The 15,153-nt window shown below is 41.7% G+C and overlaps 1 protein-coding gene across 9 annotated transcripts in view; it reads right to left on the bottom strand.

The window, feature by feature from the left end:
- Positions 1–3,689: 3,689 nt before the first annotated feature.
- The window catches only part of RMDN2 (regulator of microtubule dynamics 2), an 80,142-nt gene continuing 68,678 nt past the window's right edge, over positions 3,690–15,153 (bottom strand). For 8 of the 9 annotated variants that reach the window (XM_027622472.1, XM_027622475.1, XM_027622474.1 and 5 more), the window contains 4 exons: positions 14,694–14,747; positions 14,083–14,163; positions 3,975–4,024; positions 3,690–3,868 (listed from right to left, as the gene is read on the bottom strand). In XM_027622472.1, coding sequence (XP_027478273.1) covers positions 3,763–3,868; positions 3,975–4,024; positions 14,083–14,163; positions 14,694–14,747 — 291 coding nt within the window. In that variant the 3' untranslated portion in view covers positions 3,690–3,762. The remainder of the gene's footprint in view (positions 3,869–3,974; positions 4,025–14,082; positions 14,164–14,693; positions 14,748–15,153) is intronic. The other variant, XM_027622469.1, reaches the window with a different exon arrangement.

Here is a 15,153-nt window from a genome sequence, read left to right as displayed (position 1 = left end):
GTAATAATCAAGTACTGGAAACTCCCCAAATGTTCATCAACAGGTGAAGGGACAGAAAAAACTCTGGTATATCCGTGTAATAAAATAACCCCAGCAATAAAAAGGAATAAACTCTTAGGATACACAATGAGATGAACGAATCTCAAAATAATTTTGTTGAGTGAAAAAAATCAGACAAAAAAAGAGAAAACATAATGTACAATCCCAATTATATAACAGTCCAGAAAACGCAATCTATGGTGACAAGAAGGCAGGTCAGGGGTTGTTTGGGGACAGGAGATACAGGGAGTCAGAAGGGAGGGGTTGCAAAAGGGTGTGAGGAAACTTTTGGGGTGATGGAAATGTCCATTATCTTGTGATGGTTTCAGGGATATATATATATATATATATATATATATATATGTGTATATATATATATATATACACACACACACCATATATATATATGGTATATAATATATGTATATACCATATATATATATGGTATATAATATATATATATGGTATATAATATATATCTCAAAACACATCAAGTTATCCACCTTAAATATATGCATTTTGGTATGCCAATTACACCCCAATAAAGCTATTTTTAGAACTTATGATGTGACTTCGGGCACCTAGAGCAAAATCCTGGTTTGGGAGCTGCAAAAAGTCATGGAGCATCAAGATATTAATGATACTTGGTTCTAAAAGGTGACCTTGTCTTTAACTGTGAAATGAAATATTCTTGTTAACTGCCCAACAATAGGTCATAAAGTCTCTACTGAGGCTTTCCCACCCCACAGATCGAGGGGAGCGAGTCGTTGAAAGGTTTCACCACCTCCTTTTTTCTTCCTTCCTTATCTTGGGAAAGATGGGGGGAATATGAAAACAGACTTAATATAAGTTGAGATACACAACGGGTTGTTGGAAATATATGTGAAACCAGAAAACGGCTATCAATATCCAAAAAATACAAGGAAAGATTTTTCTTTGCCTTTGCTCTCTTCTTTTTTCCTTACCATCTTTCTCTACCATTCCTTTCTTAATAAACCCTTTCTTCCTTTCCTGTCCCTTGACCCCTTCTCTCCCTCCACCTTCTTTTACCCCCACATCCCCTTGACCGCCCCTTTGCTGGCAGGGTTGCACGGCGGTTCAGACTCCAGCACGGACCGGAGCAGACTGCTCAAGTTCAAATCTCACGCTGTGCTCCGTATGGCATTTAGTGTCTCCTGCTTTAGCTGCCCTGTCTGGAAATAGAGTGATACCAAAAGTTCCTTCTTCTCGGGCCACGGTGAGATTTAAATGAGTTGATGTAGGTAAAGCACTTAAAACAGGCAGAACCACAGGTTAATGCCATGCAGTATTACCGTTCCCGGAGCCCCTAATCTACGACAGACATGCTGGGCTTCAATCAGTTAAACGTAAAAAGCCCTGGGCTCAGAGAAGAGGGCAGAAGGCACGAGATTCTGAGTTGGAACCCAGTCCTGGCTCGGCCAGTCCCCAGCTCCCTGACCCCTTCCATGTGGTTTACGCATCAGAGCTTAGACTGTGTCCTGGGGAAAATGAGAAGGCTGGTCTAGAAGACTGTCTCCACGGTCCCATCCAGCTGTTAACACTGCTTTTTATAATTCAAAATTATACCCATATTATCAAATGAAAAGCTTTTGGACCACTGTTAGGCACAATGGAGTTTTTCATGTTCCGGCGAAGGTCATTCGTTATTTAGTAAGAAAGATAACTAAGCTTGCAAATTACATGGATAGGATGATTGCTAAAATTTTAGCAGAACGCTGATTTCTTTAACGTTTTATAAGAAATTTTAACATGCAGTTTATTGTCTTCTGAAATTGAATATATTTGAAGTTCTGGATCAGAACCTCCCCTTTTCAAAGCTGTGCGTCAAGTCTCTTGAAAGGTTAGGAGTTTGTGTATTTTGCTTGCGGTGGATGGCGCACCACTAGCTTGGCCTTAGGGACCCCTCAGGATCATTTCGGAAGTGCTCTGGAGACATATGGTCTTCTCCCAGGTCAACAGCACAAATGGTGAGTGAAGTAACCATAGAAAGCAAGCTACAGTCAGTTCACATGACTCACTTCATGGGAAATTCACTGGAGTAAGTATACCAATCTACAAATAGTGCTGCCATCTGAGAAAAATACTCAGCTTTTAAAAGGGGGCAGATTTAATGTGGAGACTGTGTTCCCTTGTGACCTAGACAGCCGGGCTTCAATGATCATTTGAAGGGGACCCAATATAACCATGACAGGGAGGGAGATTTCCTCTGCTAACATCCTACTGGAGAAATTGTCAAATGTGTCAGCAATTCCGAATGCTTTAAAGGTTCAAGTAACTTTTAGGAGTGTTACACTCCCATTGTAACATATTGACTCCAGGGACCAAAGAGGAATTTTGTTAAAACAAACGGAGATCGGTTAGATGTCCCTCATAATTCCTAGCAGAAGTCTTTGCACTGCTCTCTGCCAGAATGAGCTGCTCCCACAACGGGGTTGATTCTCTCATTTGCTGTTAGTGACAATCACCTGTCTCAACTGGCACATTCTTGGAGCAGTTCAGAGAGAGCCAGAGGCATCCTATATAGCCTGTGGACACCGCGTATCTGTGCAGGAACCTGCCAGACTCCTGTCCCTTCCAGCCAGCGCTGTCAACATTAGACCAGGTGTCAGAGTTTGGGCAAGAATCAGTCGAACCGATTCAGGTATCTCCATGGGTCGGTGTAAAAGAGAGAGGAACTCGCTCAGCTTGATTAAATGGCATCTCTAGGTCAGGGCTTGAAATCTTGAGTGTATAAATGTATGCATATATTTGGGATAGCAAGCAGGAATTTCAAGTTTTGATCTGATTTCCAGGATGAGGCTGGTTAAAGTGTAGTGAGGAATCTTTACAGATCACTGCTAGCTAAGTGCAATGAAAAAAATCCTTTGTTTATTAAAAACTGGGAAATAGAAGAAATAAAACGCAACTCCACAGAATATGAACTGCTACCAGATTAGTGTCTTTCCAATTGATGTTTTTCTGCACACATTTTCATATACCTGAGATGATATGTATACACTATTTTGCTTTGTACTTGCACTTAAGATGCCTTGTGCATTGCACAATTTCGGTAATTTTTTCAGTGTCAAAATAATATCCTGTTGTAGTTATATTCTAATATGGTTAGATTCTAATATGGTTAACTGCTTTTTTATTGTTGGACATAGTGTTCTGCTATAATAAACAATGCTGTTATAAACATTTGTGCATAAATAATTGTCCTTTTCTCCTTGGGACTATTCCCCTGAAATGACATTACAAGATTCAAGAATTAATACATTTTTGAGGCTTAGGATACATTTTACCAGATGTTTGTGTCAAAATACCCTTTCACCAGCTGTGGTTGAGAATGTTCCAACTTGTGGTATCATTACCAGCACTGAACATCTCTTGGAAGAAAACAATCCTTGCTAATTTGATGACAAAACAGTATCTTACTGTAATTTTATTCACATTTCCGATGACTAGTTACCATGTGTTTACTCTTTCGTTTTTCCTCTTCTGTCAACAACTTGTTCATGACCTTTGCCCATTTTTCCCATTTTTTATCCACATTAATGAAATTTTGTTTTGTAAAGTCTCCATTGAAGCAGCAATAAAACATTAGAGTTCACTTTATTGAATTGATTTAAATATTTTCTTTAAAGAAATACTCTGAAGACTATAGTTTATTGATAGAAAAAATATAAATCATACATGTTTAAAGATAATTTTGTACTGACATTATGGGAACTTGATTTCTCCCAACAACATGATCAGTTTTGTTGTGCTACTATTGGAATGCATTCTGCAGAAACGTGGTTTTGCCTTCAAATCTGAGCATACTACCCTTACATCAAAAAAGAAAAAAAGATAATTAAAAAAACACAACTTGGATTAGTTTAAAGTTTAGTAGACCACATCTGATTTGTTGAAGAGTAAGTTCTTTTATTTACCTCTTCAAGGAAGTGCTTATTTTTTTCACTTCTTTCTGTGCATCTTTATCCTATAAAGAAAAAACAAGTACACAATGAAATTTCACACATTGATCCTGCGACTCTGGGTACTTTGAAGCAATCTTCGGTGGAGTGAGGCGATACTTTCTGAAGGACCATTACAAAGAAATTACAGATTTCTTAGATTCAGGCATGATTCAGATCTCTGAAAATACGTGCCATGTGGAGAGCTATTTCCAAGGTTTCCCTCACCAGGTCTAGAGTGGTGGGAAGACAGGGAGAAGAGAGCCTTTCGTGTAAGCAGACACGCTTGATCTCACTAGCGTGTTAATGGTGAACACTATTTTCTTCTTCAACTGTACCATGTGGAAGAAGTCCCAGCCCTAGCAGCAGGATTTGAAGAAATCTGAGATTCCACTGCATGATCCAGACTAGCAAATGTACCTTTCATTATTGACTTTATCAAGTAGTTTAAGATGAAAAACCATGTAATTTTTTTCTCTAGTACTGCACGTGTATCGTAATTTCTTTAAAACAAGTGTGGTGGTTAGAAACTGTGGCGATAAATTCAGATGGCAGGGTACTCCTCTACACTTTTGCATTTAACAAACATTTATTGAGAGGTGCCTGGGTGGCTCAGTTGGTTAAGCTCAGGTCATGATCTCGGGTCCTGGGATGGAGTCTTCCATCGGACTCCACGCTCAGCAGGGAATCTTTCTCCCTCTGCCTTTCCCACCTGCTCATGCTCTTTCTCTCAAATAAATAAAATCTTAAAAAAAACCCCAAATATGTATTAAGCACCTAATCAGAAAGAATTTAAGGGATGCAACAAATGAAAATAAACAGATGAGGAAAAATGAACAAAGTAATATTTGGAAGTAGCTATTAGATTTTTTTTTTTTAAACCTGGAAGTTCTTCAATAGTTTTAATCATAATGTAGTGTCTGGTCAGTAGGATGTCTACTTCTATCAAATCAATATTTTTTGAAGGTTGTGAGAAAATGTGATTAATGAATTTAGGGTACTAATGTGTTATTTAAAAGAACTTATAAAAAATAAGCTGTAATCCACGTTTGTCTTTGTAACCCCATGGCCAGCTGAGTGCCTGGCACCTAGAAGTCCCGAGATGGATGATGCCTACTATTAGTGGCTTGATGCTAGAATGTACAGTTACATTTCCCATCAATCAATTTCTAGGAATCAATTTCTTACAGAATAATGACATCAATGAGAGAGTTATTTCAATTAGATGCCTAAAGTAATGAAAATGCATAAGCCATAATGAAAGATTCAAAATTAAGATCACAGTATAGCAATATTTATACTCACGCACCACAAAGAAGAGTTCATCTAACCTCCACCCCAATTCAACTGGCAGCAAATGTGCACACCCACACACTCACACTCACATACTCACACCACATGCCTCCCATTTCACCTCTTTCCCAGGGCTTCCATCCAAGCATTCTATTTATTTATGTTTTTATGCACAGAGGGCACTGGCAGAGCTTTTTAGCCCAAAAAGCCAGCTAAAACCACCACCTCCAATTATGCTTTCCTCTGTTATCATCCAAAATAAACACCCTTTACACGATCAATCCTCGTTGGTATTCCCCCCAATACTGCCCTCCTTTGAATTCTCCTCGACTCAACCTCCCACTTTCCCCCTTTTTCTCAGACGTTTCTACAGAGCTCCCTAGCACTCCTGCTAGTAGACTTCTTTTGAAGTCACTTTTGCATAACTGGTAATGCATCTGCTGAGAGAATATATTTTGGGGGGAAGAGGAGAGGATGGGGGCTATTACTGGTGGAGGGGTCGGAGCCAATGGTAGAAGATAATGGCTCTCTACCGTTTCTTCTAGCTGTTAAACTCCTGATCACTCTCCTTTTACGTTTATTTTTTTATGATTTCGGCACCTGGGTCTCTCTCCACACCGTCTGCCGTCACTGCTGGAGACACCCTTGTCCCCATGGCCTGTGGGTCCCAACGTCCCAGGGGCTGGTCTCCTCGGCTCCGATGTCCTTCCGCACCCCCCCCCCCCGCCCCGCGAGCACACCCTGGGCTGTGTCATGACCTGGAACTGCTCCACCTCTGACACAGGCAGCCTGCTCCCTGAACACAACTGCCTACCTTTTCGGGTCAGTTATCCAATCACACCAATTCTTCAACTTCTACGGGTCTATTAAGTGATTTTTTCCTTATTGTTCTCTATCAGCTTTCTCCTGCTTTGACTTACTTTCTACCCACATTAGGTTCTACATCCAACTACCCTCTTAGCAAAAGATCAAAACCCTTTCTCCCTCTGTGGCACCTGCCCTGATTCTCTACGAACCCACAAGTCTACAAACCCATCGAGTTTTCTATCGAGCCCACGACAAAAAAAAAAAAGAGGACTATGGCATGCTCTAGATCCCTTTCTGACTTCCTCAGGACCTTATTCTATCAATTATCTCCTCTCTCCCCAGTCTTTCCTGAACCCTGCCTTCTTTGCTGGCCCCTTCTCATCATTTAAATATGCTCCCCTATTTCCCAGCTAAAAAAAACATGATTTTTCAACTCCAGCACCACTTTAACTGCCACCTGATCTCTCTCCTCTCTTCCCCACCAAATTCCTGGAAGGGCGCCGACGTGGCGCTGACTGCATTTTCTCACCTCTGCTGCTCTGCACGGTCTCTGCTTCTCTCGCTCCACTACAACAGTCTGGGTGAAGATCACCAAGAACAGAGACATCATTCAGTTCAGCTCACTCCGTCCTGACTCCTGCAGAGTATCTGACCAAGGTGACCGCTCCCACCATCCTTTGGCTTCTGAGGCCCCGTCTCCTGTGGCCACTTCTTTCCATATCACTGGAGCTTCCTTTTCCTCCTCCCCTTCCCTTCTGTTGGGGTTTCTCAGAGTTGATTCTTGCCCCGCTGGCTTTCGAATACTCTCACTTTACTGGGTGGTCTCTGCCATCTTGTGGCTTCAGACATCAGTTATTTGACAAATATACAGTCACTTTATGGATTGGAAAACCTCACAGACACAAACCCAAAAGGTCCATAACTGAACTCACCTTCTCTACCAAATCTGGTTCTCCAACGTTCCCTGGATCCTTAAAGGGTACCTCCCTCTATCCTGGTCAGTTTCTAAAGCCGGAAACCGAGATCTCATTCTTGAGTCCTTTATCTCCTGGAAATTCAATGTCTAAGTCTTGTAGAGACTACCACCCACAAATCTGTTAAATCTGTGCTCTCCTCACTGCCATCATCTTAGTCCGGGTCACTGGCTCATGTCTGTGTTATTGCAGGAGTTACCTAAATGGTACTCCTTCTTCCAATTCTCCCCTCCAAGCCACGTCAGTCTCCACACGGTAGCTAGTGTGCCCTCCCCCAAATCTCATTGTGTTACTTGTTGCTTAAGACCCTGTAAGAGTTTCCCCTTGCCTTTAAGAAAAAAGTATACAAGGCTTTCAACCTCTTTTCTCCCTCTAGAACTCAACATTTCAGCCATATTATACATTTGATTCAATGCTTTTAGGCATATTTTTCAATTTCAAGCCCTTGTTTGTTTTTAGTGTCTTATAAAGTAGGGCATGTATACCACTCACATCAGTATCACCTGAGATATCTGAATCACATAGTGTGTGTTTATTTGTCCATGTTTCCATTCACCTTTGCCATGTAGATACATATTTCAACACTAATATAATCATTAGAACACATTATTTTGTGTTCTACATTTTTCAGTCACATTAAAAGTTGTTTTCTGATTGAACAGTCTTTGCAAATACTTTTGGAGCTGCATAAAGAACAGAAACTGATCAACTTTCAGCAGTGACGTAACAAAGGGAAAATGGCCTGATTACTCAGCATAACGTTTCATGATTTTTTGAAGACAAAGACCAATGTATCAGATTTTTAATCAACAACTTTTATTAATCCACTCAGGAGGGATGATCTTACTGCCTATTACATTTTACCAAATTCTGCATTCTACATTTCCAAGAATGCATTACAGTTCTGCATTTTTACACTACATTATTTTCAGTGCCATGTCATTTGCCAAAAGTCTAAATTATATGTTGAATTGTATTCTAAGGGTTCTTGATAGTTTTGTTCTCCAGTCTGAGTTTTCTTAAATAAGCTGCAGATACAGGCATTTCTACTTGGACTTGAAGCCTGAGGGACTCCCCAGTGTGAGAACTTGAAGGCTGACTAAGGTATGCCTGGTCACTGAAGACTTTCCTTCATTCATGACACTGAGAGTGTTTAATACAGTGAGAAACCTCACATGTCCTGGAATGTTACTCTGTGACGAAAGGGTTTCTCCTATTTATTTCATTGGATTGCTTCTCTAACTAGAATTATCTGGTATTTCTCAAATGGCTTCCTCCTCCTAGTAAAGACTTGCTGTTCTCCTTCTTGTTTTGCTCAGTGTTCTGTGCCTTCCAAGGCTTGAGCTTTGGCTGAAGGCTGTAGGGTGCCTCCCCTGTGGGAACTCTTGTGTAAAGGTTAAAGCTGAGGCTGAAGGTTCTTCTACATTCATTAATGTATAGGGTTTCTCTCCAGTGTGTGTTCTCATGATGGCTAAGGTTAGATCATCAGCTAAGGGCTTTACCACATAGATGACATTCATATAGTTTCTCTGCAGTGTGAATTCACTCATGCTGTTTAAAGGATAAGTTGTTACTGGAGGCATTTCCACACTGATTACAGGCAAAGGGTTCTTCTGTGTGAATTCTCTCAAATAAACAAAAGTTAGCTTTCTGGCTGAAGAGTTTGCCACATTCGTTACATTTGTAGGGATTCTCTCCACTACCACAGACTGAGTCAGTTGAGCTGTGGCTATTTCCCCATTCTCATTATATTCAAAAGAGCTCCTCTCCAGTGTGAAATCTCTGCTACTAAGGAGGAGAGAAGAGGCTGCTAAATGTCTGCCTACATCCATCCATCAATTCATTTTTCTACATATGAATTCTATGCTGACCCTTCAGTGATAATCTCCAGTTGAAGACTTTGCCACATGAGTTATACTCACATGGTGTGATACTCGCCTGCATATAAGTTTCTTCCTTCACAGCATGTCAACTGCACAGCTATCTGATTAATTCTGAAGTCTTCATTATGTTTCAAGCACTCAATATATTGGCCATATTTGTGTAAATGTCATCTTCTGAGGACTTGGGTTATGGTTCTGAGTTCAGGTTATTCCTTTCTTCCCCAGATTCAAACTATCCAAACCTTTCTGCTTAGACAGCACACTTTCTCTCCGTAAAACACTGTAGTTTCAAATTCCGGGAATGTAAAGTTGTTTACATGCATGAATCTAGGCCCCAGAGCCCAAGGGCTGATACTCTCAATAACAAGTGCAGTGTGATGAGCTTAGAGCTCCCTGAAAGGGACAGAAGACATGTCACAAATAACTATCATGCCAGGAAGAGATTACAAGTGCCACAAGAAAGAAGCACATATGGGAAAATATATCAATACTTTGCTGAAGACTTTGGATAAGTAAGAGAGAGATTTACCTATACATTGTTATACTCCTGGCATTTGGCTAATGATTATCAAACATCAACTTGACTAGACTGGGTACTGCTTAAGAATGACTGATTCCAAACCGATGCTGTGTCATCAGTTATTTTAAGAAAATTATTAAAAGGAGGTCTAAGAAATTTCTTTAAGGTGTTTTTAAAGATCAACTTAAAAAATACAACCAAGGCCATTACATATCAAGAAAGCTTAACAAATAATATGTTTTGGAATGCCAATCAATATAAGAGAAGACCCAAAAGAGTAGAAATAGGGGGTTGTAAACAGAGTAGCACCCCTGGCCGGCAGCTCATGAAAATGTCTGTTCACAGAGAGTGAGAAAAGTCTGTCCATCCTTTAGTGGCCTTATTACTTTTTAAATGTACCAGGAAGAATGAATTCTCCAGGCATCGATGGCACAGACGAATTAATCTATAAGAAATAAATCCAAACCAGAAATAAACAGGTAAATCAGAATTGCTAAAAAATGGGATGCTGAACAACATTGCTGGGTTTCAGTAAGTAACCCACTCATCACTCTGAGCTGTTGTGTTCCCATAACAGGAAAGCAGGGTGAACATCTGTAGACTAATTCTATTTTATCTAAACTTATCTGAAAAACCAATCTCTTAATGAAGAAAATCAAATATGAGGTCTTAATTAAGACAGAAAATTAAAAGCAGGCTTAGGATTTTATTGCTAAGAGTGGTGACTAATAAGAGGGATGATTCTTAATCTATGTAACAGCATGGAGATACAGCCCAGGATTTTAAACAACAGGTAACTTCCAAGAACTTGTGAGCCAGGACACAGTTGTCTTTATTTTGAGCGCTTCCGGTGTCCTCTTCTTCCTGGAGTTGTTTCTCATATATCTTATTTACTGTCCTATAAGACTTTGTCTTACAAGAGCAATTAATGTCACTTCAAAATATTACAGCCGTTTAAAAACAGTCTGTTCCTTTACCAGACTAGCGCACCCCTCGTTGTAACACACAATACTATATGCTGCTTCGCGCACGGCGCATTTGCAGCATAGTCCAGGTCAGTCACTTGGACCCTTCCTCCAGGCAAAGAACTCCTAGGCTGCTGTGTGGTCATGACTTCATTCATCAAGCATTCTCACACTGCCTTAGACATAGAAATCCCGTTTTTTTTAAATGGAATGTTTCTCAGGACCTATTACCTCCCTGGGGTCAAGAAAAGTCCACATGAATAATAAAATACTGTAGTTTCAAGTTCCGGGAATGTAAAGCTGCTCACATGCATGAATCTGGGCCCCAGAGCCCAAGGGCTGACATTCCCAATACTGAGTGCAGTGTGATGAGTTAGTGCTCCCTGAAAGGGACGGAAGACAGGTCACAAGTGACTACATGGCCAGGAAGCGGTTACAAGCACCACGAGAAAGCAGCACACAGGTCAGGCAAGTTCACGTGAGGGAGAGCACGCTGATGGCCCGGTGGCCATCACTGTAATGAGTGGCTCTGCTGGACATTTTGGAAATTAATAGACAGGTCAGCAGAATCACTAATGGGGTATATTTCCATCAGGAAAACCTTACAGGGATAAGGGGTACTACAGATAACTCTCCTCAGCTTATTTGCTAATTGAAAAAGAAATGGAGATATTCCTGACAGTACATTTAACTCCTTGAAAAAAACAAAACAAAACCAAACCTAGAAAATACAAATGGAAACATCACTGGGAAAAAAAAAAAGTAACATGGGAAATATTTATTAATGCTATTTTGCTTATTATATAAGTATTTCCATAGGGCCCAGCTCTCTTAGTTACATTCATGTCCAGTCCTACTTATTAGCACTATTAGCACTAGCAGTTTTATTTGCATGCTATTAGTCTTCTGATTCTTCCTACCAGGACTCACGAGTGCTTATTATATGCCAGGCATGGCACCTGGCACTAGGAATAGAGGTGTGGACGAGACCCACCTAGCCGAGACTCTTGTGGAACAATCACACACATAACAAGGCAACCACAGCCCTGCTCAATGACTTGAAGGAAAAGCACAAAGTACTTTCTTGCCTGGGAGCATCAAGGAAGTCTTTCCTAAGGAAATGACATTTGTGGTGAGGCTTAAAGGGTAAGTGGGAATAAAGGTGGTGAAGGGGGTGGAGGGTTTGGGTGGGAGTGTTTCCGGAAGAGGCAACAACAGGGCCCGACGGTGTGAGGCAGGGAAGAGCATGGTGCAGAGGTGAGGAGAGTGGAGAACATGCATCAGAGCCGTGAAGGACATGCTACACATTTAGGACTTCCAAGTACGGAAGGAACAGATTGAGGTTTGTTTAATCTGTTGCCTCGGCTGCTATGTAGAGCCAAGAATGACCCGGAGGGAGGAAGAAAGTGGTGGGACCAGCGGGAGGCTCCCACAGCGCAGTTTGGGTGAACTCGGGTGGTTTCCTGTTTGGAGTGGTGGCAGTGGAACGAGAGGGCTGTTGGGTGGCTCATGGCATGTTTTAGAAGAGGAATCCTGAGAACTTGGGGGCTGGGTGGGTGTCTGGGGTGGGGGCTGAGGTAGAAGGAGGGGTCAAGGATGATTCCCAGCGTTCCTAACTGATGAATGAACGTGCTGTTTAGTAGATGAGAAGATGGAGAGGAACAGATCCAAAGGCCTGATGACAAGTTAAGTTTGAGATGTCTGCAAAACATCCAGGTAGAGATGGCACATGGGAAGGTGGACAATCAGGTCTAGAGCTCAGAAGGGAGGTCTAGAGATACAAATTTGAGGACTCCTGGCAGGGAGATAGCATTTGACGTCACGGACAACAGGCTTGTGGGGTAGGGAGGAGGGAAGGTGAGAGGAGAGGGGAGACTGCGGGACCAAGGGCCAAACCTTGGGGGTCATCGATATTTAGCCCTTGTACGAGAGCTCTAAATTTCATGCACGAATATTTGCATGTCACACCAGGTATTAGACTTCATTATCATACTGCAGTCTAATCGTAAATTCTAATAAGAAGGCATAGACACTCAGTTTAAGATGACAGCATGTAACCTAAGTGACATCATTCAGGAGAGATGGGAAAGATGGTAGGGTCCCCATCACCGACATGGAGCAGGCAGCCAGAGGGACAAAATCTGTTTTTCTGCCCCCAAAATTACATCAAGTGTCTTCTGTGGGGAAGTGCCGCTACTGAGCCCGTGTTATTGTGCTCAGAACTGACCAACAGAACCCACCGAGGAACCTGAGGGAGAAGGACAACCGACCTCATAGGAAAGCCCGAACCTAGAAGCCATCCGAGACCTACTGCCGGCAGTTGCTGGGAAGGCCCGGGGGAGGCTGGCCAGCCCTGTCTATAGACGCGGGCCTCCCCGAACCCTGAAGCTCCAGGAAGGTCTTGTTCCCCTTCCCCATCATCCATATTTCCCATGACTGTCCTGAACACCCCCTTCCCTCCAAGCACACAAATCTTCGCTTTTCCACCCCCGTGCCTTTGTTCATGATCTGTGGTGTGCTTCACTCACACCTCCACGTCATCAAAACCCACCTCTGATGCTACTTGATCTCTTCTAGGTGAAAATAATTTCCATCTTCACTATTTCCATAACCAATTATTTGTACCTCTCTTAGCACTTCAGGCTCTCCACCCTGAGCTATAGTTATTTGGATATATAACTTCTATTCTAGGCTATAGAGGGCTGTGGGCATGCCTTACATGCTTATATTTGAGATCACAAACATCAGAGCCAGTGTGGCTCCAACAGAGAAGAAGAGGGATGCTTATTTCTGAGGCAGCATTTGTTTTCTTTTTCTTTTTTTTAAATGTAGACTCCATACCCAGTGCAGAGCCCAACGTGGGGCTTGAACTCACGACCCTGAGATCAAGACCTGAGCTGAGATCAAGAGTCGGAGGCTTAACCGACTGAGCCACCTAGGTGCCCCTTGAGGCATTTCTTTTAGCTGTGATTCAGAGGATGATAATGTTTGGTGGTATGAGAAGGGAGAAGGAAAACATTTATTAATTTTCTTTTGTTCCCACAGTACCAATATATGGCTCACAGGAACACAGGCTGGACTGTTAACTCTGAAATTCCTAAAACAGAGTACATCCAGAACCCTGAATTAGTGAACAAAAGGGCAAGAAGCAATACGATAGTTTCTTCTTCATTAGTGGTAGGTGTTCAAAGACTGAGAAAATGCTAATACGTTATTTTTAATCTTCTTCCTGCTAGAGGAGAGCCCTCCCCTGCTGTGAGCTAGGCCTGAAGATGGCAGCCATGTGGACAATCCTCTCGCTCCAAGGTGGGCAGCTTGCCTACTTGTCTGCTGCCTATCACAGCTTCATCGTCATCGGCTCCCCAGAATTAGGCTGTCCTCCTTCCTTCCCCCAGTGGGGCTTAGCCTAATCCCTTAACAGGCATTAGGATGTTTTAACTGCTAGCCCATGATTTGTGTGTCCCTGAAAGATATAGGGAGTCTGCTGGTGAAGGGTTACCTGCAGCAATTTTAAAAACTTCATACTACATGTTAAATCCAAAGTTTTAGTATGGAAGAAAAATCCAGATGTTTCTAAGCTATCTTTGAAGCCAGAAAAGGACTAATAAAATAACAGCCCTCATTGTCACTGTTGGGACTTACCTCTTTGGTAACACAAGGAAGCAACACGGCCAAATTACAAAACTTCATAGCATCATCTGTTTGTTCAAGATCGATGTAACACTAGAAATGAAAAATAGTCAATATGAAAGGCAAGCACATTTTTATGTAATGGACTCAAAGTGATCTTAAAAGAGTGGTCTTCCTGGGGCGCCTGGGTGGCTCAGTTGGTTAACCATCTGACTCTTGGTTTTGGCTCAAATCATGATCTCAGGGTCATGGGATTGGGCCCCAAGTCGGGCTCCCCGCTCAGTGCAGAGTCGGCTTGAGATTCTCTCTCTCCCTCTGCCCCTCACTCCGCTTGCACTCTCTCTCTCTTTCTCTCAATAAACAAATAAATAAAAAATATATATTTTTAAAGATTTTATTTATTCATTTGAGAGAGAGACAGAGGGAGCATACAAGCAGGGGGAGAGGCAGAAGGAGAGGGAGAAGCAGGCTCCCCGCTAAGCTGGGAGCCTGACTTGGGGCTCAATCCCAAGACCTGGATATCACGACCTGAACCGAAGGTAGGTGCTCCACCATCTGAGCCACCCAGGCGCCTCAATAAATAAAATATAAAAAAAAAAACCCAAAACAGTGGTCTTCCTCACCTTGGCCAAGAACAAGTAATTGGACTTAGAAAAACCAGGGTGTAGTTCTTCAACCTGATTTTAAGAGAAAACAAAAAAGAGAATAATGGGACAATATTAAAACAACCACCACCATCACCAATAAAGAGGACATATTTCAATAAATCAAATACTAACCAAATTGTCCTAAAAATTTAGGTTGTGTTACATCAGAATCATTTTATCACTTCAAGTATCCCCTGAGTGGAAATAGAGCTTTTGAGATTATCCATTAAAATCAAGTTGTTATTATGTTCATAAAGCTTATGAAACAATGCGATGCTTTGAGATTTTGTGATTCCTTTATACAACCTATCCTTTCTCTTTTTTTCCTTTCAAGAACAAAAACAATTGGTGATACAGTCTCCCAGGACAAGTCCTATCCAATTCACAATCTATTTAGGAAATGAGGAGACGTTGACTGGTATCCCATGACAAGCAG

Source organism: Zalophus californianus, chromosome 8 (assembly GCF_009762305.2).
Source record: "Zalophus californianus isolate mZalCal1 chromosome 8, mZalCal1.pri.v2, whole genome shotgun sequence".
In the NCBI taxonomy this organism is placed as follows: domain Eukaryota; kingdom Metazoa; phylum Chordata; class Mammalia; order Carnivora; family Otariidae; genus Zalophus; species Zalophus californianus.
Note: the sequence above shows the minus strand (reverse complement) of the source record. Positions and strands in the feature narration are given on the sequence as shown.